Source organism: Ceratotherium simum, chromosome 4 (assembly GCF_057802395.1).
Source record: "Ceratotherium simum simum isolate JZ-2026a chromosome 4, ASM5780239v1, whole genome shotgun sequence".
Classification (NCBI taxonomy): domain Eukaryota; kingdom Metazoa; phylum Chordata; class Mammalia; order Perissodactyla; family Rhinocerotidae; genus Ceratotherium; species Ceratotherium simum.
The window spans coordinates 37,079,870-37,106,184 of record NC_141903.1 but is presented as its reverse complement, the minus strand read 5'-3'; the positions used below and the strand labels follow the sequence as shown (position 1 = coordinate 37,106,184).

At 39.1% G+C, this 26,315-nt stretch overlaps 1 protein-coding gene across 3 annotated transcripts in view; it reads left to right on the top strand.

Moving 5' to 3' along the window:
* Positions 1–26,315, top strand: part of CTNNA1 (catenin alpha 1) — a 322,514-nt gene that overhangs the window by 148,084 nt on the left and 148,115 nt on the right. For all 3 annotated transcript variants that reach the window (XM_087429728.1, XM_004420127.3, XM_087429729.1), the window contains exons 2-3: positions 13,478–13,584; positions 15,285–15,480. In XM_087429728.1, coding sequence (XP_087285854.1) covers positions 13,480–13,584; positions 15,285–15,480 — 301 coding nt within the window. In that variant the 5' untranslated portion in view covers positions 13,478–13,479. The remainder of the gene's footprint in view (positions 1–13,477; positions 13,585–15,284; positions 15,481–26,315) is intronic.

Below are 26,315 nucleotides of genomic sequence, written 5' to 3'. Positions count from 1 at the left end.
GAGTAGTCCAAGAACCAATGTTGGCTCTCCCTGAGAACTTGTGAGAAATGCAGACTCTTATGTTCTAGCCTAGCCCTACTGATCAGAATTTGCCTTTTAACAAGATTCCCAGAAGTACTGATCTCATGTACAGTCCATATTCATATTAAATTCCCCCAGTTATCCCAGTGATGTCTTTTAGTTTTTTTAAAATCCAGGAATCAATAAAAGATCACATATGGCATTTAGTTTTGATTTCCAGTCTTTTTTTCCCCATGACATTGACACTTGTGGAGAGTTTAGGACAGTTTTGTAGATGTGCTACAGTTTGGATTGTTTCCACTTTTGGCAAGACTATGTGATATATATCTTTCTCAGGGTATTGCAGCAGTTGTCAGGTTGTTCCACTGGTGATGCTGAGTTTAAACACTTAAGTGGCTTCTAAGTTTAAACACTTTAATCAATTAAGTGGCGTCTCCAAGATTTCTCTGTTGTAAAGGCACCTGTTCCCTTTTGTACTTAATAATTAGTTGCTGTGATGATCTGATAAGGATTTCTAATTAGTCTTTGTGTTCCTGGCACCTAGCAGTATCCTGGGACATGGTAATTGGTCAGTCGTTGATGAGTGAATGACAAAATAGGTCATCAAAAGTATATACTACAATACAAGTTTTAGAGACACTTCTTTCTTGTTTTTTCACTCAGTCTGGGTAACTTCCTAGACTCTAGTCAAGTTCAGGCAGCTTTTCTCCGGCTCTCCAATAAAAGTACAGTCCTCTTCTTCCTGTGCGCTTCTCCTTAGCTGTATGAAAAGTCTCTGCTTTTTAGTCCCATTGTTCTAAAACAAAGACTTCTTTTCCCTTTTGTCTCTTCTTTTCTCTTGTGCCTTTAGTCCAGATGCTGGTTTCATCGTCTTTGCTTTTCAGACCAGAGTCATTCAGTTTCTTAGGGAAACAGGGACTTCCTGTGCATCCATAATCAGTTGTCTCTTATGAGGGCTTAGTGCAGCTTTCTGTTAAACACTCTTCCATTGTTAATGGTCTCAACCATATGGGGTGGAAGTTAAGGAAATGATAGTGGATGCCCAGTCCATAGTGCAAACAGTCATTTCAGCAGCTCAGGAGCTTTCGTTTTTGTTTTTTCCTTCACTTAATCTCTCACCTCTTGCTGTATGCTCTGGCCACATTGGCTTTCTCTTTCTCTAAGTCCTGGAAGGTGCTGCCTCGCTTCTGTTACCTCTGCCTGCAATCCTTTTCCTCTAGATGCTCGCTTGACTGGCTCTTCCTTGACTTTCAGATTTCAGCTCAAATGTTATCAAGACAGAAAGGCCCTCAGAGGACCCTACCTCATTCCATTACCGTTACCCTGCTTAATTTTCTTCCTACCATTGAACTGTCTTATTTACTTATTTATGCCATTACTACGGTGTATGTTTCATAAAGGTAGGATTTTTTAGTTTTGTTCTGTGCTGTCTGGTGTAATGCCTGTATAGAGAAGGTACTTAAATATTTGCTGATTGAGTGGCTAAATAGTTGACGGAACTTTGTTTTTTTAGGTTCACCTTTTGTCCTTTGCTTAGTGAGTGCTTTTGGTAGTCATGGTGTCTTCTTTTTTTTTTTTTTTTTAAAGATTTTATTTATTCATTTTTCCCCCCAAAGCCCCAGTAGATAGTTGTATGTCATAGGTTCACATCCTTCTAGTTGCTGTACGTGGGACTCGGCCTCCCGTTGGACGGAGAAGTGGTGCCTTGGGGCATGCCCGGGATCCGAACCCGGGCCGCCAGCATCAGAGCGCGCTCACTTAACCGCTAAGCCACGGAGCCGGCCCATGGTGTCTTCTGATGCTTGTGGCATGGCAGTTCTCTCATTTATCTGTTCTCAGTGTTTCTCCATTGCCTTTGATACTCTCGAGAAAATAAGGAACAAAATGAGAACCATTAAATGTTTTATTGTGATTAAACAATAATTATAGGGCCGGCCCCGTGGCTTGGCGGTTAAGTGCGTGCGCTCCGCTGCTGGTGGCCCGGGTTCGGATCCCGGGTGCGCGCCGACGCACCGCTTCTCCGGCCATGCTAGGGCCGAGTCCCACATACAGCAACTAGAAGGATGTGCAGCTATGACATACAACTATCTACTGGGGCTTTGGGGGGAAAATAAATAAATAAAATCTTTAAAAAACAAAAACAAAAACAAAAAAAAACAATAATTATAGGGGCTGGCCTGGTGGCGGAGCAGTTAAGTGCGCGTCCTCCGCTGCGGTGGCCTGGGGGTTCGGATCCTGGGCGTGCACTGTGCTGTGGCAGTGTCCCATATAAAGTGGAGGAAGACGGGCACAGATGTTAGCCCAGGGCCAGTCGTCCTTAGCAAAAAGAGGAGGATTGGTGACAGATGTTATCTCAGGGCTGGTCTTCCTCACACACAAAACAAAAATTATAATAATCATAATCTTTAAAGAAATAATAAAGATTTATTTGTGTCCTTTTTCTCATAGATGTATAACTGGAAGGAGAGTGACAGCTTCTGCTGTGGTGTGCCATATAAGTGCCTGATATAAAATGTATTTGTATATGATGAGTGGATCACATACACATGATGGTTTATGTAATCCAGTTATTCTGTAGTGAATGGGAAACTTACTCTGATTATGTTTTTGACTTGCAGCTTTGACCAAGGCTAAGCATTTTTTTTTTTTTTTTGTGGAATATTGGCCCTGAGCTAACATCTGTTGCCATTCTTCCTCCTTTTTTCCTTTTTTCTCCCCAAAGTCCCAGTAGATAGTTGTATGTCATACTTGTACATCCTTCTAGTTGCTTTCTGTGGGACGCTGCCGCAGCATGGCTTGATGAGCGGTGTGTAGGTCTGTGCCCAGGATCTGAACCGGCAGACCCCGGGCTGCTGAAGCAGAGCGCTCGAACCCAACTGCTACGCCACCGGTCTGGCCACTGAGTATTTGTTTTTTTTTTTTTTTTTTTTGGGAGGAAGATCAGCCCTGAGCTAACATCTATGCCAATCCTCCTCTTTTTGCTGAGGCAGACCCTTCCTGAGCTAACATCTATTGCCAGTCCTCCTTTCTCTCCCCAAAGCCCCAGTAGATAGGTGTATGTCATAGTTGCACATCCTTCTAGTTGCCGTATGTGGGATGCCGCCTCACCATGGCCGGACGAGTGGTGCGAAGGTGCGCACCTGGGATCTGAACCCCAGGCCGCCAGTAGCAAAGCGCGCGCACTTAACCGCTAAGCCACAGGGCCGGCCCCCTGAGTATTTTTTTGACGATGATATTGTATTTGTGATTAGAAAGAGACCATCTGCATTTTGGGGGAGGGGAAAGTTTTCTTTTTGTTTACATGGACCAGCAGTGTTTTTATACCTCTTATTTTCTTACCCATCCTTCCCCCTCCCCTCCCACTGTCCAACCAGTTTACATTTTAGAAGAAAGTGACAGGCTTGGAGGGGGGCATTTTGTAAAATAGGCAGGTTTCGGAGTGAGTCTTAATTATGAGGGTTACTTTGGGTTTTTTTTGACAGTTACCGGAAGATTTGAGTTGAGATTCCACCAGCTGTGTTAACTCTGTTTAATGCAGATGCAACCTAGCATCCCTGTGACTGCACTGAGTAATCCACAATCCTATATCTTGTACAGTGTGATAGTTAAAGTTACTGTGGGTACTTTTAATGTCTAAATTTCCTGATTTGCATTTAAATGAACCATCCTAACATTGTATTAACTTAACCTTGCTGTTAAAAAAATTGGCATTGAATAGCTTGGTAAGGATATTCTAAAGGTTTGGAGCAGACATATTTTAAGAATGATGTGGCCATTCTGTTGTAAATGAACGTTTAATATCTTTAAAGAAGGTATGTAGCTCTTTGCATGAATGAGGCAGTTTGCCAACAATCAGCCTGCTTGGTTCAGATGGAACTGTGCTTTTATTTTCAGCTTGTTGCTTCTGCATTTCTCTTTCTATCATAAAGATTGCTAGTCAAACACCTACATCTCTGCTCCTTTCTGAATTTATAGCGAACTTTTGCTTTATAGCCAGGATTGCTATTTATAAGGTAATGAAGACTGAATAACTACAGTTTAACTTTTTATTTAGTTCCACTAAGCATGATCTCTCCTGGAAAAACCTAAGGTTGCTGAAATTCATTAAGGTTGGCTAGCTTTAGTAGGTTTTGTAATGGATCTTGTGAAGGAGTGCTCTGTAACTTAATTGGAAAACTAGAAATTGCCAAGAGTTTAAAAGTTATTTGTTTAGCTACTCTAAACAATACCATTAATTGTGGAGAAGCGGAAGATGTGACTAAGATCAAGCAAGAGCTTTGTCTTCGTAGGCTTGTAAATATTTTAAAATCAAGTTGCATAAATTCAGTTCAACTAATACTGTGTCTGTTCTGCATAAGGCACCTTGCCAGCAGCTTAAGGGATATAAGGAAGCATAAGCGTAGTTATCATCCTTAACGTGTAGCTAGGAAGACCACAGGCTAAAACCTGGGAAAAATTAATTACATTTAATAAAACAATTCAGGGGTTATTCAGAAATAATAATAAATGAAAGGAATACTTGAATTGCAGAGCTGGAGGGACTTGGAGCTTAGAATTCAACCCCTTTCATTTTATAGATGAGGATCTATAATTGAGGATCCAGAAAGGTGAAGTAGCTTTCCCAAGGTCAGAGAATAAGTTAGTGACAAAGCTGGTTACCAGAAGCCATGTTCTTTCCAGAGAACATATTCTCATTAGATCTTAAACGCTCTACTTCTACTTTTTGAAATCCTTTTAAGGTTGGGGTCACCAAAAGCATAACTTGGCTCCCCAGTATAGTTTAATAATATTTGGTGTCACTCTTGGCAGGGCCTTTGATTAAAGATGCCGCACAAGGCAGTCTGCTTCCATCATGGTTATTGAAAGACTTGAAAACACACTGAATGGGTTCTCAATTTTCGAGTGTCAGTATATTTCAAGTTTCTCCATGTAAGTGAGTGATTGAGTCCTTTGCCTTAACACCTTTAAGCCGGAGCCTGCGTCTGGTGAATTTTTATGGAAGAGGCTGGAGACCTCCTCAGAGACATTACTTAAGAGGATATGGAGTTCTGGAATGTAGAACTGGAAGGGACTTTAGGGGAGAATCTTGTTCAGTGGTTGCAAAATGGTGACTAACAGGGCAAACATAGTACTCACACACATTACATTCAAGTTAGGAGATTTCGTATAAAAGTCTGCATCTCTGGATCTCTTCAAAAATTGATGATCTGATAACCCAACGTCTGCATGATAAAGATTGCCTGGAGCTGATGGAAAGCTGAGCACCTGCTTTCCCAAGATTTACCAGTCCTGACCCCTTCTGGTGGTCTTCCCAGACTTGGAGAGGTCAGGTGTCATTTGCAATTCATTATTGTGCTCACACATTCTGCCTTTTTTTTGAGTTAAGAAGAAACTGAGATTATTTTGTACTTCAAAGTATCAGAATCAGGGAAACAGAAGACCAAGAAGGCTATTTTTTGGAGAACTGTTTGTTTGTTTGCAGGGGAAGATTCGCCCTAAGCTAACATCTGTTGCCAATCTTCCTCCCTTTTTTCTTGCTTTTTTTCCCATCCCTCAAAGCCCCAGTACATAGTTGTGTATAGTTGTACGTTCTTCTGTTTGAGCTGCCGCCACAGCATGGCTGCTGACAGATGAGTGGTGTGGTTCCATGCTTGGGACCTGAACCGGGGCCGCTGAAGCGGAGCATCCTGAACTTGAACCGCTAGGCCATCAAGCCTGATTTGAGCACTTTTTTTATTATCAACATGTATAAGTCTTCAGGAGACTCTTGTTCTTTCTCTAAGGAAAACGTAGTTTTTCTCCAAGTTGTCAGAAACCTTTTTTTTTTCCCCCTGACTGGCTCACCTTGGGCAGCTTCCTCCCTTTTTGAAGTATCGCCAAACAGCCTTCCTTCTCCTCCGCAGCTTACCTGTGGCCTGAGACTCTGTCTCTGAAATCAAGACTCTCATCCTCGTCCGCAGTTTTGCTCATGAAGGAAAAGGGGGCCCGAGCTGTGGATTCTAAAGCAATAGGAATGCATGTGTGTGCTGTTAGGACCTTGATTTGCTGGTTTTTAAAAGTTACCAAGTCCTCAGGTCTAGCCCCTTTCCCCAGGCAGTGATTGGGCTGACTGTCCTTCCCTGGGCTGCTTCCTTTCAAAAAGGCTTTTTATTTCAAGAAAAAATGGAAGAGTGTATTTCTTTGGGAAAGTGAATATGTTGTACTTGTTTAATAATTAAAACGCAGATGTGACCACATGTCCACTTGCAGGTAGCTTCACTCTTGGCTCCCTCCTTCTGCAACCCTTGAAAGATTTTCTGTTTTATTTGTATTGATGTATTGACTATGGAATGCTAGGATACAGGAATGCAGGATCCATGGAGCAAATCATTCCTTCTGAAACATTTTATCTGTGACATTTGAAGACATTTGCTTAAGCTCTTGTCAGCCCTTTAGCAATCTAGAGCACTTTATCTCTTAAGGTTTACTGACTTGGGCTGATTGGTTTAGTGGACAAATAACCTTTAAAAACCAAAGTATAGGCCTGATATAATATGAATGTAGAGAGCAAATTTGCCCACTTGCAGTGAAACAAATTCCCTAGAAACTGGCATTCTGTGTTACCAGATTAAGCAAATCCAAATTCTTTTTTGGCACCCCATTGCCAGTGCTTCTAGAATTTTTTGAAGCTTAGATGTCTTTGTGAAATGTTAGATGATGCCTGCACTACTATTTTCAGCAATATCTAAAGGGGTCTACCTATTTGTGCCTCAAGTATGCATTTATGGGAGAGGGTACAAAGATATTTTTATGTTAAGGTTGTCAAGAGTGGCCTAGTCACAGACGTGCAGTACTACCTTGTCCTGGTCGCCATTTTAATATAGAATTTAGGTGTTTGATATTGTTTTCTATAGAAACTCTAGAACTGTGCTGATAAGGTATTCACTAGTGAATATTTAACATTAATTAAAATGAAATAAAGTTAAAAAATCATTACCCACATTTCTTTTTTTTTTTAAAGATTTTATTTATTTATTTTCCTCCCAAAGCCCCAGTAGATAATTGTATGTCACAGCTGCACATCCTTCTAGTTGCTGTATGTGGGACGAGGCCTCAGCATGGCCAGAGAAGCGGTGCGTCGGTGCGCGCCCGGGATCCGAACCTGGGCCGCCAGCAGCGGAGCGCGTGCACTTAACCGCTGTATGTGGGACGAGGCCTCAGCATGGCCAGAGAAGCGGTGCGTCGGTGCGCGCCCGGGATCCGAACCTGGGCCGCCAGCAGCGGAGCGCGTGCACTTAACCGCCAAGCCACGGGGCCTGCCCATTACCCACATTTCAAGACGTCTCTCTCCCTCTCCTCTCCATGTCCTTCTCCTCTCCCCTGCTTCTCTCCCTCTATCCTTCTCTCTCTCCTCTTATGTTCTCTTTCTTCTTCCCCTTCCCTTTTTACTCCTCCCTTTTCCTCTCTCCTTCTACCCCACCTTTCTCCATCTCTTCTCCCTTCCTAACCCTCTTCTTCCCTCCATTTCTGTCTCTTCCTTGTCTTTTTCCTCCCTCCCTCCCTCCCACTCTCCATTCCTCTCTCTATATACATATACTTAATGCATTATTTTTTCCTGAACCATATGAGAATAAGTTGCAGACATCATGCCCATTACGTGTAACGAGGACATAACTACAATATAATGATGAAAGTTTGAAAATTTAACATGGATACAATACTGTTATCTCATTCAGAATCCATATTCAGATTTTACCAATTGTCAATTTTTTTTCCTCCCGGTACAATTTCAGTCCAGAATTATTGCATTTAGTTGTCATGGCTTTTTAGCCTCCTTTAATCTGGAAGGATTTCTCCGTCTATCTTTGTTTTTCCTACCTTGACATTTTAATTTTTTTTATTTTTATTTATATATATATATTATATATATATTTTTTTGTGAGGAAGATCAGCCCTGAGGTAACATCTGCCAATCCTCCTCTTTTTGCTGAGGAAGACTGGCCCTGGGCTAACATCCGTGCCCATCTTCCTCCACTGTACACGGGACGCCACCACAGCATGGCTTGCCAAGCGGTGCATTGGTGTGCGACCGGGATCCGAACTGGTGAATCCTGGGCTGGCGCAGCGGAGTGCGCACGCTTAACCGTTTGCGCCATTGGGCTGGCCCCTACCTTGGCATTTTGGAAGACTATAGCCAGTTATTTTGTAGAATATCGCTCACTTTGAGTTTGTCTAATGTTTCCGCATGACTAGATTGAGGTTATGTAATTTTGGTAGGAAATGCCACAGAAAGTGATGTTGTATCCTTCTCAGTGCATCATATCAGGGGGTACATGATGTCAATTTGTCCTGTTGTTGGGGGTGTTAATTTTGATCACTTGGTTAAGGTGGTGTCTGCCAGGTTCTCTACTGTAAAGTTACTATATTCCCTGCCCCCCCCGCCTTTGTAATCAATAAATAATCTTTTGGGAGTTACCATGAGACTCTGTAAATATTTAGTTTCTTAGTAAACTTTTACCCACTTGGTTTAGCATTCTTTGATAATTCTTGCCTGAATCAATTATTATGATGGTTCCTAAATGGTGATTTTCTTAAATACATTATTCTTTCTACTTTATTAGTTGGTTTCTTATGGTATGGAAGAACTGTTCCTTCTCGTTTATTCATATTAGCATGGACTCATGGATTCTCATTTTATTCAGTTGATCATAATCTTTTTTATTTAATTTAATCTTCACAAGAGCCCTCTTAAGGTAATGATAGTGTTATTTTATAAGTGAGGAAACAAGTTCAAAGTGGTTAAGTGATGATCAAGCATGCCTTTTGATTGTACTGTCCTTCCTACATCTTGTAAAATAAAGATTCTTTTTTAATTACAAAAATAACTTTTTTTAAATACCTGTGTAATTTTATCATATTAGAAAATACAGTTAAGCAAAAAGAATGTTAAAACCATCCCCAAGTCTTAGAGATAACATCATTGTTAATATTTTGGTTTATACATCCAGATATCTTCCCCCACCCCTGCAGTTACACTTCATATTGTTTTGAAATCCCTTTTCCATCTTCAGTAGTATTTATTTTGAACATTTTCTCATAAACTTCTACATTTTCCCCATTTTTTAATTTAATTTAATTTTTATTTTTTTAAATGATTTTATTTTTGCCCAGATAAGATTTCCTTTTTTTTAAAAATTTTTTTTAATTTATTTATTTTTCCCCCAAAGCCCCAGTAGATAGTTGTATGTCATAGCTGCACATCCTTCTAGTTGCTGTATGTGGGACGCGGCCTCAGCATGGCCAGAGAAGCGGTGAGTCGCTGCACACCCGGGATCCGAACCTGGGCCACCAGCAGCGGAGCGCGCACACTTAACCGCTAAGCCACGGGGCCGGCCCTTCCCCATTTTTTTAAATGAGGAATTTCAGGTATACAAAGAAGCTAAAAGAATAAATCTGTGAGAGGCTGGCCCTGTGGCCTAGTGGTTAGGTTCGGCATGCTCTGCTTCAGCAGCCCAGGTTCGGTTCCTGGGTGCGGACCTGCACCATTCATTGGTGGCCATGCTGTGGCGGCAACTTACATACAAAATAGAGGAAGATTGGCACAGATGTTAGCTCAGGGCCAATTGTCCTCAAGCAAAAAGAGGAAGACTGGCAACAAATGGCAGCTCAGGGCCAATCTTCCTGAGCAAAAAAAAAAAAAAAAAAAAGGAAAAGAATAAATCTATGAACACCCACTCACATGACCTCCACCTAGACTTAACAGTTATGAGTATTTTTTCATAATTCCTTGATCTCTCTATGTATATATTTTTACTTTTGCTGAACCATTTGAAAATTGCAGACATCTTGACATTTCACCCCTAAATATTTCAGCAGGTATCTCCTAAAAATAGTCATTTTTCTATGTAGCCACAATTTCATTATCACATCTATGAAATTGAGTGGTAATTCCATAATATCATCTAATATTTAATAAATATTAAAAATTTACCAATTTTCCTACAAATGTCTTAATAGCTGTTTCAGACCGGGGTCCAAACGAGGTACACATATTGCATTGAGTCTTATATCTCCTGAGTCTTAGTCTAGAGTAGTCCTCCCACCTCCTTCCCCCAAATATTGACTTTCTAAAGAGTTAAGCCCTCATTGTCTTATAGAATGCCCTACATACTGGATTTGTCTGTTTCTTCATGGTGTTGCTTAACATGCTTTTGTATCTTCTATAAACTTCTACTTCCTATAAACTTAAAATTCAGTCTAAATTAGGGTTTCTTAACTTGCAGTGAATTTGCATGGGAAAAATTTTGTCTTTGTTTTCACGATTAAGAGGAATTTAGCATTTCTTTCCATTAATATAGACAACAAACTACAGTTTTTAGTTAAACCAGTAGGTCACCAGTAGGAATCTCACTTCTTTTTGTATCTGCAATAATTATAATTGATATCTTGAAAAGATATACATGTTCTTTATCAGACTTTTTACCAGATCTTATTTAATATGTTAATAAAGAAGCACATATATTACTATATCATACATTTTGTTTGTGAAGTACAGTGGTCCTTCCTTATCTGCAATTTTGCTTTCTGTGGTTTCACTTACCTGCAATCAATGGATGTCTGAAAATATTAAATGGAAAATTCCAGAAATAAACAATTCATAAGTTTTAAATTGTGCACCGTTCTGAGTAGCATGATGAAATCTCTCACGCCCTCCTGACCCATCCTGATCTGTCCTGCCTGGGGCGTGAATCATCTCTTTGTCCAGTGTAACCATGTTGTATATGCTACCTGCCCATTAGTCACTTAGTAACCATCTTGGTTATCAGATTGATTGTTGGTTATCAGATTGACTGTCTGGTATCACAGTGCTTGTTTTCAAGTAACCCTTATTTTATTTTATTACGGCTCCAAAGTGCAAAAGTAGTGATGCTGGCAATTTGGATATGCCAAAGAGAAGCCACAAAGTGCTTCCTTTAAGTGAAAAGGTGAAAGTTCTAGACTTAATAAGGAAAGAAAAAAATTCATTCTGACGTTGCTAAGATCTACGGTAACTTTTATCACAGTATATTGTTATAGTTGTTCTATTTTATTATTAGTTTTGTTGTTAATCTCTTACTGTGCCTAGTTTATAAATTAAGCTTTATCATAGGTATGTATGTATAGCGCTATCTGTGGTTTCAGTCATCCAGTAGGGGCCTTGGAACATATCACCTGTGGATAAGGAGGGACTACTGTATTTTTGATAACTAAATTTCAATATATGTTTGTTCTTTGTAATCTTTTGAATTGTATTTCATGCATTTGAAAAAAACATTCCGAGAAAGGGTCTATAGCTGCACTGTCCAGTACAGAAGCCCCTAACCACATGTGGCTGTTGAGCACTTGAGATGTGGCTTGTCTGAATTTAAATGTGCCCTAAGTGTAAAATATCCCAGATTTTGAACACTTATACTTATGTAAAATATCTCCAATAATTTAAAGAATAGTGATTACATAATGAAATGATAATATTTTGGATATATTGTATTAAATAAAATATATTATTGAAATTAATTCCATCAGTTTCCTTTTTCCATTTTCCATGTGACTACTAGAAAATTTTAAATTACATATATAGTTCACGTTATATTTCTCTTGGACAATGCTGGTCTATAGGCTTTACTAGACAACCAAAGGGATCCATGGCATTGAAAAAGGTTTAGAATCCCTATGTAGAGGCTTCATTAGACTCAGGTTAAACATTTAATTGTGCTGTTGCACAACTAACTTTGCTCAGTTTATAGTAACACTGAGGGTCTTGAAAAACATTTAAAACTTTTTTTCATCAAGGATACTTTATATGGTAATATAGGGTACTTCATATTTTATAATGTTAGGAGGCATACAATATCAGGTGTTTAATTATTAGCAATACCTAAGTTTAGTTATTTAAGGAGGTGACCATTAGATCTCAACATTGTAAAGGTATATCTTGCCCCCTTTGTAATTAGTAACCTGTCAGGTGATACTTTGGCACGTTACAAATTTCCTGTTCCCCAGTAGCCTTTCACCTAATAGTAACATCCATTGATAATCCTTGCCTGATTCAGTTATTTCACTGGGGTTTGCAAAATGGTCGTTTTCTAATTCTGTTCTACATTCTTGGTAAAGAAATTTCCTCCCCACCCACTTTCTTTTCTTCTGAAGATCCCTATGGTCATAGGATATTTATCTATCTATGTTATAGGCAGTTACAGTCATAGTTCTACTTGATGCTCAACATTGTAAATTTGGCCAATGGAGCCCCTGGTTCCTGTGTCTTTTTGATATGATCTTGTTAGTCTTTGCGCCTTTCCTTGCTTTTTGTACAATGGGGGATATCTCAAACGTGGAATAAAGCCGCCCCCTCTTTTTTTTTGGAGCCCTGGTTCCTTTTAATGGGAAATGGTATTTAATAGAAATAAAGACCTGGTCAGTGAGAACACTGTTTTTTGTTTTTTCTGAATTTTGACAACATTGTTTTTTAAGAGCAGCACAGTATCCCATTGTGTGGTTGGTTGTGTGATTTATTTATTCAGCGATCTGTTGTCTGAAATTTAGGTAGTTTTCAGTTTTTAATGATTGTATACCGTGCTGTTGAGAACATCATTGTATCCAAGTTTTTACATGCACCTTCATTTTTTCTTTAGAATAAAATTCTAGAAGTAGAATTTCTAGATCATAAGAATGCACCCTTTTAAGGTTTTAAATTTCTATCAACAGTTTGTTGTCTGAAAAGTTTATATTAGTGTTTACCTCAACTACGTATCTCTCCTGTTTTTCTTTTATTCTTTAATCTTAAAGGCGTTACTTTTAGAAGCAAACACTAACTTGCTTGGTATTTTTGTTGAAGTCTTTTCCCTTAGTCTTAAAGCCTCTGTCTAATGGAATTTACCCTGACACTAATACAATGATATTTGACTAAATGCGACTTGAAATTTCTTCTGGCTCTGAGTGATAATAGCTGTAGGTACAGAGGGCAGCAGACTCAAGCATTATGTTTTAATAGAGTAAGACAAGATGTTCTCTAAGAATCCATCAAAAAATGAAGTAAGGCATACCCTTAGATAATACTGTGCTGTAAATGTTGTGGAGTAAGAAAAATCAGAGTTTTCTATATTAGCCTTCACTCACTTTAGCTTTTCATCCTGCTTCTAAGTCTATGTGGAGAAACTGGAAGTAGAAACGTCTTGGTGCCAGAGAAGCCCAAAGGGAAAAGCTCTGTGAGTTTGGGAATGCCTCCTTGTAATATCCCTAATGTTTGTAAACTTGAAATCTTAAGTGTAAGAGGCTGTATTATTTACTGGGCCCTCATATGCAGGCTAGTAAGAATTTTTTTTTTGATTTGTGGTGAATGTAGCTTTCCTGATATAAAAGTCTTTAAGTTGGAGAAGATTTGTTATATATTTGATATTTGTGTTTGATGTTTGCCTGACTTTGGCTTTTGTTTCTCTTTCAGAAATGACTGCTGTCCACGCAGGCAACATAAACTTCAAGTGGGACCCCAAAAGTCTAGAAATCAGGACTCTGGCAGTTGAAAAACTGTTGGAGCCTCTTGTTACACAGGTAAGAATCTGAAAACAAATACATAGTTGTTGTAATGGTTCCATAACAGTAGGCCTGGGTAACAAACGCCAAGCAAGGTTATTTAGTTCAAAGCCTTAATTTGAGTGGTTGAGTTTAGGTTGATAGTACTTAGATGGTTTGGCTCCACTGCTAGTTAAATATTGATGCATGGGTTCATTTAACCCTTTAGAAACATAGTTGCTGCAATTTTTTTCAGTCTTATTGGCATTAATAGGGGCTAGTGTTATATACTGCAATTTTCCAAATGTTTGCACTTTGCAGACATTTTCTTGGCATCACTCTTGTCTTGGAAGTTATATCCGAGACAGATGGGATATGGAGCCTTGACTGTTAAGTCTCTTCGCCCTGCTTAACACACCTTTCATTGTCTAGGATCATTTAGCAGGTAATTTAATTTGAAGGTGTAGCTTTGGTATGTTCTGTTACAAATACAAATATCATAATGTGATGACATTTCATTAACTGTTAGCAACTAGCTATGCATTTTTAGTGTTTTGTCAGTTTACTAGTATCATGTGTATGTGTGAGAGAGAGAAATGAGATGTAGTGGCATGTGCTCTGTTTCTAAAAAACTCCATTCCAACTCAGAAACTAGTATCATAAATAGTATATATATACACATACATACATACATTTATATTTTAAAGATATATATGTAGATGTGTGTGGTAAGACTCAGGAATATTTACTTTCTTGGAGCCTATCTCCTACAGCTCTCAGTAGGTCTTTTGTGTGGAAAATTACACCAATAATAAATCTTTAGTTTTTCTTTCTTTTTTTTTTTTTTGTGAGGAAGATCAGCCCTGAGCTAACATCCATGCTAATCCTCCTCTTTTCGCTGACGTAGACCGGCTCTGAGCTAACATCTATTGCCGATCCTCCTCGTTTTTTTTTTCCCGAAAGCCCCAGTAGATAGTTGTATGTCATAGTTGCACATCCTTCTAGTTGCTGTATGTGGGACGCAGCCTCAGCATGGCCAGAGAAGCGGTGCGTTGGTGCGTGCCCGGGATCTGAACCCGGACCACCAGTAGTGGAGCACGCACACTTAACCGCTAAGCCACAGGGCCGGCCCTTTAGTTTTTCAACTTACAGATCATCTGGTATTATATGTATTAATGATGGTTATGTTCTGGGACTTAAAACACCATCACAGTAGGCTACTTTGGGCAGTCGTTCCTTTCTTTCTTAAGGGCCTTTATTAATTAATTGCTGAGATTTCTGTGAATGAACTGTGAAAAGATTTCCAAGCAAATTATCTTAAAACATTTTGCACATATTGAAAACAATGGAAAAATGTGACCTCCTGGTAAAGCTAAGTTCATTGTTAACCTCTTTCTGGAACTTCTTAATGACATACAGTAGAGATGTCTAACTTGTTTCTAATCCATTTTAATTTGTAAAATGGAACTAAAAACCTAATGACCATGTTTGAGGAATTAAATATTATGTTTCTTACACATTGAGATAGCTGAATTATTTTGGAAACCAAATAGAGTTTCATTGCTGTATGTCTTAAATATGGAGAAAATTGTATGTTATTTGTTAATGCTTAGTGGAATCTCATAAATATGATGTTTCTTTTTGTTATGAATAATTTATTCTTTCTTTAAAAATATTAATCTTTCTGTTATTTTCATTTTAATTGACTGCAGTTTAATTTTCAAAAATGAAACTTTTAGGTTACAACTCTGGTAAACACCAATAGTAAGGGGCCCTCTAATAAGAAGAGAGGTCGTTCTAAGAAGGCTCATGTTTTGGCTGCATCTGTTGAACAAGCAACTGAGAATTTCTTGGAGAAGGGGGATAAAATTGCAAAGGAGAATCAGTTTCTCAAGGAGGAGCTTGTGGCTGCTGTAGAAGATGTTCGAAAACAAGGTAGGTCAATATTGCTTTTATATAGAGAGAAGCAGGCCTTTCTAGAAAATTAATCCATGAAGGTGACTTTTTGTGGTCAGTATTCTCATTCTTATGCTTGTCAGTTGCTCAGTAACTTAGTCAGTTATTGGAGATGTATTAAGTTGTAGTGGCTTAAGTTTTAATCAGGAGAGATGGTAACAAAGGAACATCTATTTTGGAGAACATCTACTTCTCTTGGGTGTTCCAAATAATGTTGAGTCTTAGAAATGTAACACAATTTGCTTGAAAATAAATAGGGCAGAAGTTTACTTTTCATCCTATGTAATACCTTTTTTTAGTTCGTGCTGAAGATAGAGGGGTGATAAAATGGAAAAATGTCCAACCATTCTGAAAATACCCTAGAAATTGCTGCATTCTGTCAGACTGGTATGTTAAATCAGCTATGCATATTTGCACTGGTTTGGGTTTGAAATAGATTAAATCTGGACTTAAAAGGAGTCAGGTTTGGGAAACTCAGAGTTGATAAAAAGTGAAATTGTGGGGCCGGCCTGGTGGCGCAAGCGGTTAAGTGCACGCGCTCCGCTGCAGCGGCCCGGGGTTCGTGCGGTTCGGATCCCGGGCGCGCACCGGCGCACTGCTTGGCAAGCCATGCTGTGGCGGTATCCCATGTAAAGTGGAGGAAGATAGACACGGATGTTAGCCCAGGGCCAGTCTTCCTCAGCAGAAAAAGAGGAGGATTGGCAGATGTTAGCACAGGGCTGGTCTCCTCACAAAAAAAAAAGTGAAATTGTAACCCACAGCTTACCAGTAGTTACTATTAGAAAAAGTCATCACTATGATGCTACAAGTATGATAAGAGGACTTTAAATCTGGAAGATTAACTTCTTGAAACCTATAGTTTTGTGTTAAACTTCTGGCCTAGCAGGAGGACTTCAACAAAGACATAGGTTTTTGTAGGGCCATTGGATACGAGCTAAGATGAACTGAGCCCATACTCTGTGCAAGTGCTTTCTTTTACTGGTTTTTGGGAGAACCTCAGTAGATCTCTGATGGCTGACAGCAATGTGCATAGTTTATTGGAGTCTTAGGTCAAATTCATCCCTGTGACAGTATCCAAAAAGGGGCCGTGCATTAAATGGAAATGCTATCTCCAGTTGTTCTGAATTTTAACCTAAAAGCTTTGAATGGCAAATATTCTTTTCAATTTTCAGGCTGAAGATAAATATTTCTAATACTGCAAATAATGACATTATTTAAATTTTATAATGTTAACCGGGTGGATGTATTAGTTTCCTAGGGCTACCATAATATAAATTACTACAAACTTTGTGGCTTAGAACAACAGAAATTTATTTTCTCACAGTTCTGGAGGCCACATAATCTGAAATCAAGGTGTCAGCAGGGTTGATTCTTTCTTGGGGGCTCAGAGGAAGAATCTGTTTCATGCTCTCTCCTAGCTTCTGGTGGTTTCTGGCAATCCTTGGTGTTCCTTGGCTTGTAGACACGTCACTCCAGTATCTGCCTCATTGTCACATGGCATTCTCCTTGGCTGTCTCTGTACAAAGTTCCCTCTTAAAAGGACATCAATCATTGAATTAGGGTCCCCCCTAATCCAGCATGACTTCATCTTAACTGGATTATATCTGCAAAGACCCTGTTTTCAAGGAAGGCCACATTCACAGCTTTAGGGTGAGCATGAATTTTTGGAGGACACTGTTCAATCTAGTAGAGTGGATTCTTTTTTTTTTTTTTGTGAGGAAGATCAGCCCTGAGCTAACATCCATGCTAATCCTCCTCTTTTTGCTGAGGAAGACCGGCTCTGAGCTAATATCTATTGCCAATCCTCCTCCTTTTTTTTTCCCCCCGAAAGCCCCAGTAGATAGTTGCATGTCATAGTTGGATATCCTTCTAGTTGCTGTATGTGGGACGCGGCCTCAGCATGGCCAGAGAAGCAGTGCGTCAGTGGGCTCCTGGGATCCAAACCCAGGCTGCCAGTAGCGGAGTGCGCGTACTTAACCGCTAAGCCACGGGGGCAGCCTAACTAGAGTGGATTTTGAATGAATTTATCTTAAAGCAGTTTAACTGTTCAGTTCAGGACAATTTTTGAGCTTCCTGTTGAGGAAATCTGATTGGCTGTTACTTCATTGCACTCTGTGAGAAGGTTTTGCTCCCCAGGCCTTCTTGCCTCCTGTAATGAAACTCACAATAATATTAGCAGATGAATTTGGCCAAGTGTTCATTGAATCTAGTGACTAAGACGTTTATTTTCAAAATACATTTAATCGTTGCAGGTAACTTTTTATTTCATTCTGTATATGTTCCTTGTTTCAGAACTTTTCTCTGATGCAAATCTGTAGTAGTCATGGTACAATACATGCACCTCCCCAAAAAACACTCCGCACAATTTCGAATGGATATCTAAATTTCTGTTTTCTTGTTATTTTTGTTTATATTGAGAAAATCTTTTATGTGGCTCTGAATCATAAGTACTTGTCTGTCCTAGTCCAACTTTGCAATTATTTATGATCATGATCTATTCACCATAATTTGCCTCCTCCTTGAAAAAATAAAAACTAAAACAGAAATATAACTGCTTCGCATCATCATTACTTCATCAGATATGAAAAGCTGAAGTGCCTTGCTTTTTTCTGTTGGCTTACTTTTTACTTTGGAGAAATTGAATGGTTATGAAACCTCTCTCCTATCATAAATAGAACAAAACACATGTTATGAAAATGGTTAAGCTCAGAATCTTTAATCAGCCAAGCCTTGTTGGTTATGTTGTTGAGGCTGTTTACTGATCATTTGAAACCCTGAAGTGACATTGATATATCTGCAGCTTCTTTGACACTTAAAGAAGTGGAGCCTAACTTTATCCTCTTGAATGTGTGTTGGACTTAGAGACTCTCGCTTCTATAAAGAATAGAATATGGTGGAAGTGATACTACCTACTTGCGAAGCAAAGTCGTAAAAAGAGTATAGTATCTGCCTGGCTCTTTCTCATGGATTATTCACTTTGGGGGAAGCTGGCTGCTAGGTTATGAGGAAATCAGGAGGTCCTATGGAGAGGAACTGAGGTCTCCTGCCCACAGTCAGCACCAATTTGTCAAGCATGTGAGTAAGCCACCTTGGAAGCAGATCCTCCAGCTCATCAAGTTTCAGATGATGGCAGCCCCAACCAATCGCGAGTTCCTGACCCATAGAAAACTCGGGGAGATAATGGTTATTTTAAGCCACCAACTTTGGAGCTTAGGCAATTTGTTAGGCAGCAAAAGATAATACAAATACCTTTCCCAGACCTGGCTTCAGGGGTCCTTAATGCTTATGCCAAACTCTGACCTAACTGCTTATGCCAAACTCTGACCTAACTGCTCTGAATTTTACTGGTATATAAAACACAGAGTAATTATGATTTACCTAGAGCTCCATAGCAGATTGACTAATGAATTAGAGTTAGAATTCTTTGCATTTCAAATCTGTTGCTTATCCATTGGAACACTTAATTGCTAAAGAATATATAAGAAGATTTCTTTGTTCTGAATCAATGTGGACTACTTTTGTCTAGTACAGCTTCACAAATATTTTTGTAAAGGGCCGGGTAATAAATACTTTAGACCTTACTGGCTATAAGGTCTCTTTTGACACTATTCAATTCTGCACTTGTGTTGGGAAAGCAACTGTAGATAATATATAAACAAATGGGCATGGCTGTGTTTCAGTAAAACTTATTTACAAAAACGGGTTGGGCCAGACTTGACCCACAGGCTATAGTTAGCTGACCTCTGATCTAGGGTTTTCCCAGACTGTTAAAGATACCAGCTTACTATATTCAAAAAAGTTTTTGTTTATGTATTTATTTATAACACTTTTGAGGCAAAAATCAGACCTTCTATATCTTTGAGTTTGTACAAGTCCTGTGCTGTCTATGCAATCATAATTAATAATCAGAGACTTGAATGTATACAGTTTTTCAGCATAACTTAATTTTCTTTTGGTATTTGCTCCTAATTACATGAATAATAAACTCAAACATTTGTGAATACCCTAAAACCTTATAACACTGTCAATGGGTAGAACATTCACATACATAAATGCAGGGTCACTTTACCTCAAGGCCAATGAAATGGCCAAGTGAGCCTCCTGTGGTGGATAGGAGCCAACTATTGACTGCATAGCATCCAAATCCATGTGATCTGGCATTTGATTGTACTGCCAGTCAGCCCAAACTAGTTGTTGAGTAACTACCTTATATGGACTGAGACATGCATGTGCCTCTTAGATATGTTGTTTTCTCTTTTTGGGACCCTGCTCCCCCCACCCCCTAGCCATTAGATCATTCTTTTTTTTTTTTTTTTTTGTGAGGAAGAACAGCCCTGTGCTAACATCTGCCAATCCTCCTCTTTTTTTTTTTTTTTTTTTTTCTGAGGAAGACTGGCCCTGAGCTAACATCGGTGCCTATCCTCCTCCACTTTATATGGGATGCTGCCACAGCATGGCTTGCCAAGCAGTGCGTTGGTGCACGCCCGGGATCCGAACCGGCGAACCCTGGGCCGCTGCAACGGAGTGCACACACTTAACCGCTTGCGCCACCGGGCTGGCCCCTAGATCATTCTTACCTTATGCTTTTTCTTCTTAGCTCTTATCAGTGATAGTGGTAATTTCTTCCTAGCTCTTATCTCGGCGGTAATTAAATTATCACAGTCTTCCCTTCTCCAGGCTCCAGCAGGGCAGGTTCTGCGCTCATCTGGTGACTATTCTCTTTGGCACCTGTTATGCTGCCGGGTCCATGATAGGCACTTAAATGTTTGAGGAAAATAATTGACTATGTTCTCCAAGAAGTGTGTGAGAAAAGGCTCTTGTCTCAAAAATTAAAGTGTATTTTCTGGGCCGGCCCCATGGCTTAGCGGTTAAGTGCACGCGCTTTGCTGCTGGCGGCCCAGGTTCGGATCCCGGGCGCACACTGATGCACCGCTTCTCCGGCCATGCTGAGGCCGCGTCCCACATACAGCAACTAGAAGGATGTGCAGGTATGACATACAACTATCTACTGGGGCTTTAGGGGAAAAAATAAATAAAATTATTAAAAAAAATAATAATAAAGTGTATAATATTTTCCTCCCCAGTGCCAAATGTAAATAGAGGGGTGGGTGGAGAATCTTACCTTTTAAAAAAAGTTGAGATAGAATTCACATAACATAAAATTCACAGTTTCGAAGTGTATAATTCCGTGGTTTTTGATGTATTCACCGAGTTGTGCAGCTATCACCATCATCTAATTCCAGAACATTTTCATCACCCGAAAAAGAAATCTCGTACCCATTAGCAGTCACTCCTCATACAAATATATTTTAATAATACCTAGAAAAGAGTGTCTAAATGTATTTTGTGAATCCTTGAATAGGCCTCTGATGAGAAAGAGAGGGCCCTTAGCTGGGTAGGGGACTTCCAGGGGGCAGAGATGGGAAGGCCTAAATGAAACTTCCTTGAAAAAGGAGAGACGTTAAAAAAAAGGGGACCAATGATGGTAAACTGGAAGTGGAGTGATGAGGAATAGCTTCTACTAGAATGGTTTTTTTAATCCATTAGTTACAATTCACAGTTGGATTTCAAAGGCCAAGATCAGAGACTTGCTGCTGCATCAGTAACTTCTTCCCTACAGCTCATGGGCATTTTAAGGTGGATGAAGGTGGAGAAGGCCCAAAGAAGCTGAGGTACACCTTTATGTATTCCTGCACTGTCCTAGTGATATTTTACTCTGTAAAGGGGCCGAATAGATGATTGGTCTACACTGGGCAACAATGGATTTCCTGGGAGAAAACCTGTGTCAGAGAAACCAGAGTGAGAAAAGGGCTGGATGACTGTGTGTGGTCTCTGATGAAGAGAGACTATCTTCTAGCAGACAGGAGGCTGTTTTTCCTGTTTTGTCCCAGAGCTTATAGTCAGGAAAAATGGACATGAACAGTAAATTAATAGCATGAGTGGCATCAAAGAATGGAGTGGAATGGAGCGGGTAAGCATGGGGTTGGAAGAGTTCCCTGCAGGTGCACTGGATCTTGAAAGGTGGAGGAAGGGAGAGGAAAGTCACTGAGGTATGAAAAACAGAAGACTATGCAAGATGTGCATGGGGAACAGTGAAGGCCCAGACTGGAGAAGGGTGCTCGGAGGAGAGGTTAGAAGAAAAGAGTTTGGAGCTAGATTTTAGAGGGTGGCTTGGAATGCCAGGTGAAGAAGGGAGGACTATCAGGGAAATGATATAGAATCAGAGAATTCTGTGGTTGGGTTAGGTTTCATAGGTTCAGGTTCCCATATACTTGAATGTCTCTAGTGATACTGGGCTTGCTACCTCTGGAAGCAGGTTTTTCCAGCACTGCTTTGTGTTTATTTTAAAAGCTTTTTTCTTCTTAAACTGAAATAAGTCTCCTTAATGTTCTTCCTGTTTTAAGAAGTTCTGCCATCTGGGCAACACAGAATATGAGGAAAAGTGGTGTTTTGGGGAGGTTAGTCTCTCAGCTGTGTGCAGGAAGAGTTCAGGGGGTTGGGAGAGAGAGCCTGGAGGCAGGACCAACAGTCCCCAGGACCAACAGTCAGGACCCCACCACAGTGGTGGGGGGTGAGATGAAGCTGTTAAGGAAGGGACTACTATCAACAGACAGTGGAAAGGGAGAGTTGGCCAGATGTCTCGCAGATTAACTGCCAGCTTGGCCTGTGCAAGTGGCTGATCTTCTTTATAGGTAAAACTGAGGGACCTGGTATGTGAAAAATGTATTATGTGTAATAATTTATTTTCCTGTGACTTGAATCATTTAGGGTATGTGTTGAGGCAGTGTGTGCTACTAAAAACTCCAGGTGAATTACATAAAATTGGCATATTGTCCTCGGCTTAGAGCCATTAAGATTCTGCTGTGCCAGTTTTCAGTTAGGTTAAAGCAAATTTTTATTACAGTATTTGCTTCAGTGTTTATTTACACTAATAAAAAGTCAACTAACAGGATATTTTTCTTAACCTTTTATTTTGACTCACAGGAGTTGCAAAGATAGTACAGAGGGGTTCAGTGTACCCCTACCCATTTTCCCCCAATGGTTACTTCTTATGGAACTATTGTACAGTAGTAACACCAGGAAATGGACATTGGCACAATATGTGTATATAATTCTCTGATTTTATCACGTGTAGATTTGTGTCACCACTCTGCAATCAAGATAAAGAACTATTCCATCACCACAAAGCTCTTCCTCATGCTACCTCTTTATAGTCACACCTACACTGCTTACACTCTCCACCATCCCTAACCCTTGGCAACTAATCTGTCTCCATCTCTAATTCTGTCATTTCAAGAATACTGTATAGGGGCCAGCCCCGTGGCTTAGCGGTTAAGTGCGCGCGCTCCGCTGCTGGCGGCCGGGGTTCGGATCCCGGGCGTGCACCGATGCACCGCTTCTCTGGTCATGCTGAGGCCGCGTCCCACATACAGCAACTAGAAGGATGTGCAGCTATGACATACAACTATCTACTGGGGCTTTGGGGGAAAAATAAATAAATAAAAAAAATTTATAAAAAAAAAAAAAAAAAGAATACTGTATAAATGGAATGGTCCAGTATATGGCCTTTTGAGATTGGCTTTTTTTCACTCAACATGATGCCCTTGAGAGCCATCCAGGTTGGTGTGTTTGATAGTTCGTAACTTTATTGCTAGGTAGTATTCCATGGATACTTAACGTGGTGTAGGTATAGCTTGTCTTTTCATTCTCCTAACAAGTCTTTTGCATAGTAAAAGTTTTAAATTTTGATGAAGTCCAATTTATTGACCCCCCCCCCATTTGTGACTCATGCTTTTGGTGTCATGTCTAAGAATTCTTCACCAAGCTTTAGCTCATGAAGATTTTCTCCTGTTTTCTTTTAAAAGTTTTATAGTTTTACATTTTACATTTAAAGCTATAACTCATTTTGGGTTAAATTTTGTATAATGTGTGAGGTTTAGGTCTAGTTCATATTTTTTCCCCATGGATACCCACTTAACTCCGGTACCATTTGTTGAGATTCTGCTAGAGATTGTATTGAATCTGTAGATTGATTTAGGTAATATTTTCATTTTAGCCATGTTAATTCTTCCAGTCCATGAGCATGGAATATCTTTCCCTTTCTTTGTGTCTTCTTCGATTTCTTGCAACAATTGGTTAAATTTATTCCTACGTATTTTATTCTTTTTGTTGCGATTGTAAATGGGATTGTCTTCTTGATTTCTCTTTCTGCCAGTTTGTTGTTAGTGTATAGAAATGCAACTGATCTTTGTTGATTTTGTACCGTGCAACTTTACTGTATTTGTTAATTATTTCTAATAGTTTTTTGGTGTTTTCTATGTATAAAATCATGTTATCCACAAATAGTAACAGTTTTACTTCTTCCTTTCCAGTTTGGATTCCTTTTATTTCTTTTTCTTGCGTAACTGCTCTGGCTGTGACTCCCAATACTATGTTGAATAAGAGTGGTGATAGTGGGCATCGTTGTTTTGTCTCTGTTCTTAGAAGGATAGCTTTCAGTTTTTCACTGTTGACTGTGATGTTAGCTGTGGATTTGTCATATATGACCTTTATTATGTTGAGGTACTTTCTTTCTATACCTATTTCATTGAGAATTTTTATCATAAATGAATGCTGAATCTTGTCAAATGATTTGTCTGCATCTATTGAGATGATCATGTGATTTTTATTCTTCATTTTGTTAGTGTGGTGTATCACATAGATTCATTTGTGGATGTTGAACCATCCTTACATCCCTGGAATAAATCCCACTTTATCGTGGTATATGATCCTTTTATTTTTTTATTTTTTATTTTTTTGTAATTTTATTTATTTATTTATTCCCCCCCCCCCCCCCAAGCCCCAGTAGATAGTTGTATGTCGTAGTTGCACATTCTTCTAGTTGCTGTATGTGGGACGCGGCCTCAGCATGGCCGGAGAAGCAGTGCGTCGGTGCGCGCCCGGGATCTGAACCCGGGCCACCAGCATTGGAGCGCACGCACTTAACCGCTAAGCCACGGGGCCGGCCCTAGTATATGATCTTTTAAATTTGTTGTGTTCAATTTGTTAATATTTTGTTCGGGATTTTTGCGTCTATGTTCCTTAGCGATATTGGCCTATAATTTTCTTTTTTTGTGTTGTACTTGTCTGGTTTTGCTATCAGGATAATGTTGGTCTCATAAAATGAGTTAGGAAGCTTCTCCTCCTCTTAAATTTTTTGGAAGAGTTTGAGAAGGATAGGTATTAAATCTTTGAATGTTTGGTAGAATTCACCAGAGAAGCCATCTGGTCCTGGGCTTTTGTGTTTTGGGAGGTTTTTGATTACTGTTTCAATCTCTTTTCTAGTGATTGGTCTATTCAGATTTTCTATTTCTTCTTGATTCAGTTTTGGAAGGTTGCATAATTCTAAGAATTTATTCATTTCTTCTAAGTTATGCAATTTGTTGGTGTAAAGCTTTTCATAGTATTCTCTTAGAAGTATTATAAGAAAATTTGTATTTCTTTGTATTTCTATGTTATCCATTGTAATTTCTCCTCTTTCATTTCTGATTTTATTTATTTGAGCCTTATCACTTTTTTCTTAGTGAGTCTAGCTAAGAGTTTGCCAATTTTGTTTATCTTTTCAAAGGACCAGCTCTTAGTTTCATTGATGTTTTCTATTGTCTTGTTAGTCTCTATTTCTTTTATTTCTACTCTGATTTTTATTCCAGTAACATTTGTTGAAAAACCTGTCTTTCTTACATTGAATTGCTTTTGCACCCTTGTTAAAAGTTGGTCAGCTGTACTTGTGTGGGATTATTTCTTGGTTCTCTACTTTTTCCATTGATCTGTATGTCTGTCCTTCTGCCAATACCACACAGTATTTATTGCTGTAGCTATATGAGTCTTAGAATTGGGTAGAGTGATTCCTCATAGTTGATTCTTTTTCTAAATTGTTTTAGCTATTCTAGTTCTTTTCAAATTTTAGATAATCTTGTCTATATCTACAAAAAATCTGAGATTGTGATAGAAATTACATTAAACTTGTAATCAATTTGGGGAGAATTGACATTTTTACAATATTGAGTCTTCCAATTCATGAACAAAATATGTTTCCATCTATTTAGTTCTTTTGTAATTTCTTTCATCAGTGTTTAGCAAAAAAGTCCACTACATGTTTTCTTAGATTTGTACTATTTCATTTTTTAAAAAATTACAATAGTATTCTATATTTATTTGGTTTTGTGTTCCCTTTCAAGTCCTTGGCTGCAGGCATATGCATTTTACTCTAGTTTTAATTCTAGCTTTGATAACATTTTATTTTCTTTTAAAAAATGTAACACTGTTTACAGGCATTGTTGGTGATTTAGTGTAAACTTGGAATTTATAGTCTTTAAAACTATATACTTGCTAGTGCATCATTTCCTTATTATTGGACTTAAAGGTTGTTTTTATTTTTTTTTTATTGATGTTTTAATAGTTTTTAACATTGTGAAATTTTGGGTTGTACATTTTTGTTTGTCCAGCACCATATATATGTCTCTCTTCACCCCTTGTGCCCACCCCCACCCCCATTGCCCCTGGTAACCACAATACAGTTTTCTCTGTCCACGTGTTGGTTTATATTCCACATATGAGTGAGATCATACAGCATTTGTCTTTCTCTTTCTGGCTTACTTCACTTAACATAATACCCTCCAGGCCCATCCATGTTGTTGCAAATGGGACGATTTTGTCTTTTTTTATGGCTGAGTAGTATTCCATTGTATATATATACCACATCTTCTTGATCCAGTCATCAGTTGAGGGACACTTAGGTTGCCTCCACTTCTTGGCTATAGTGAATAATGCTGCAG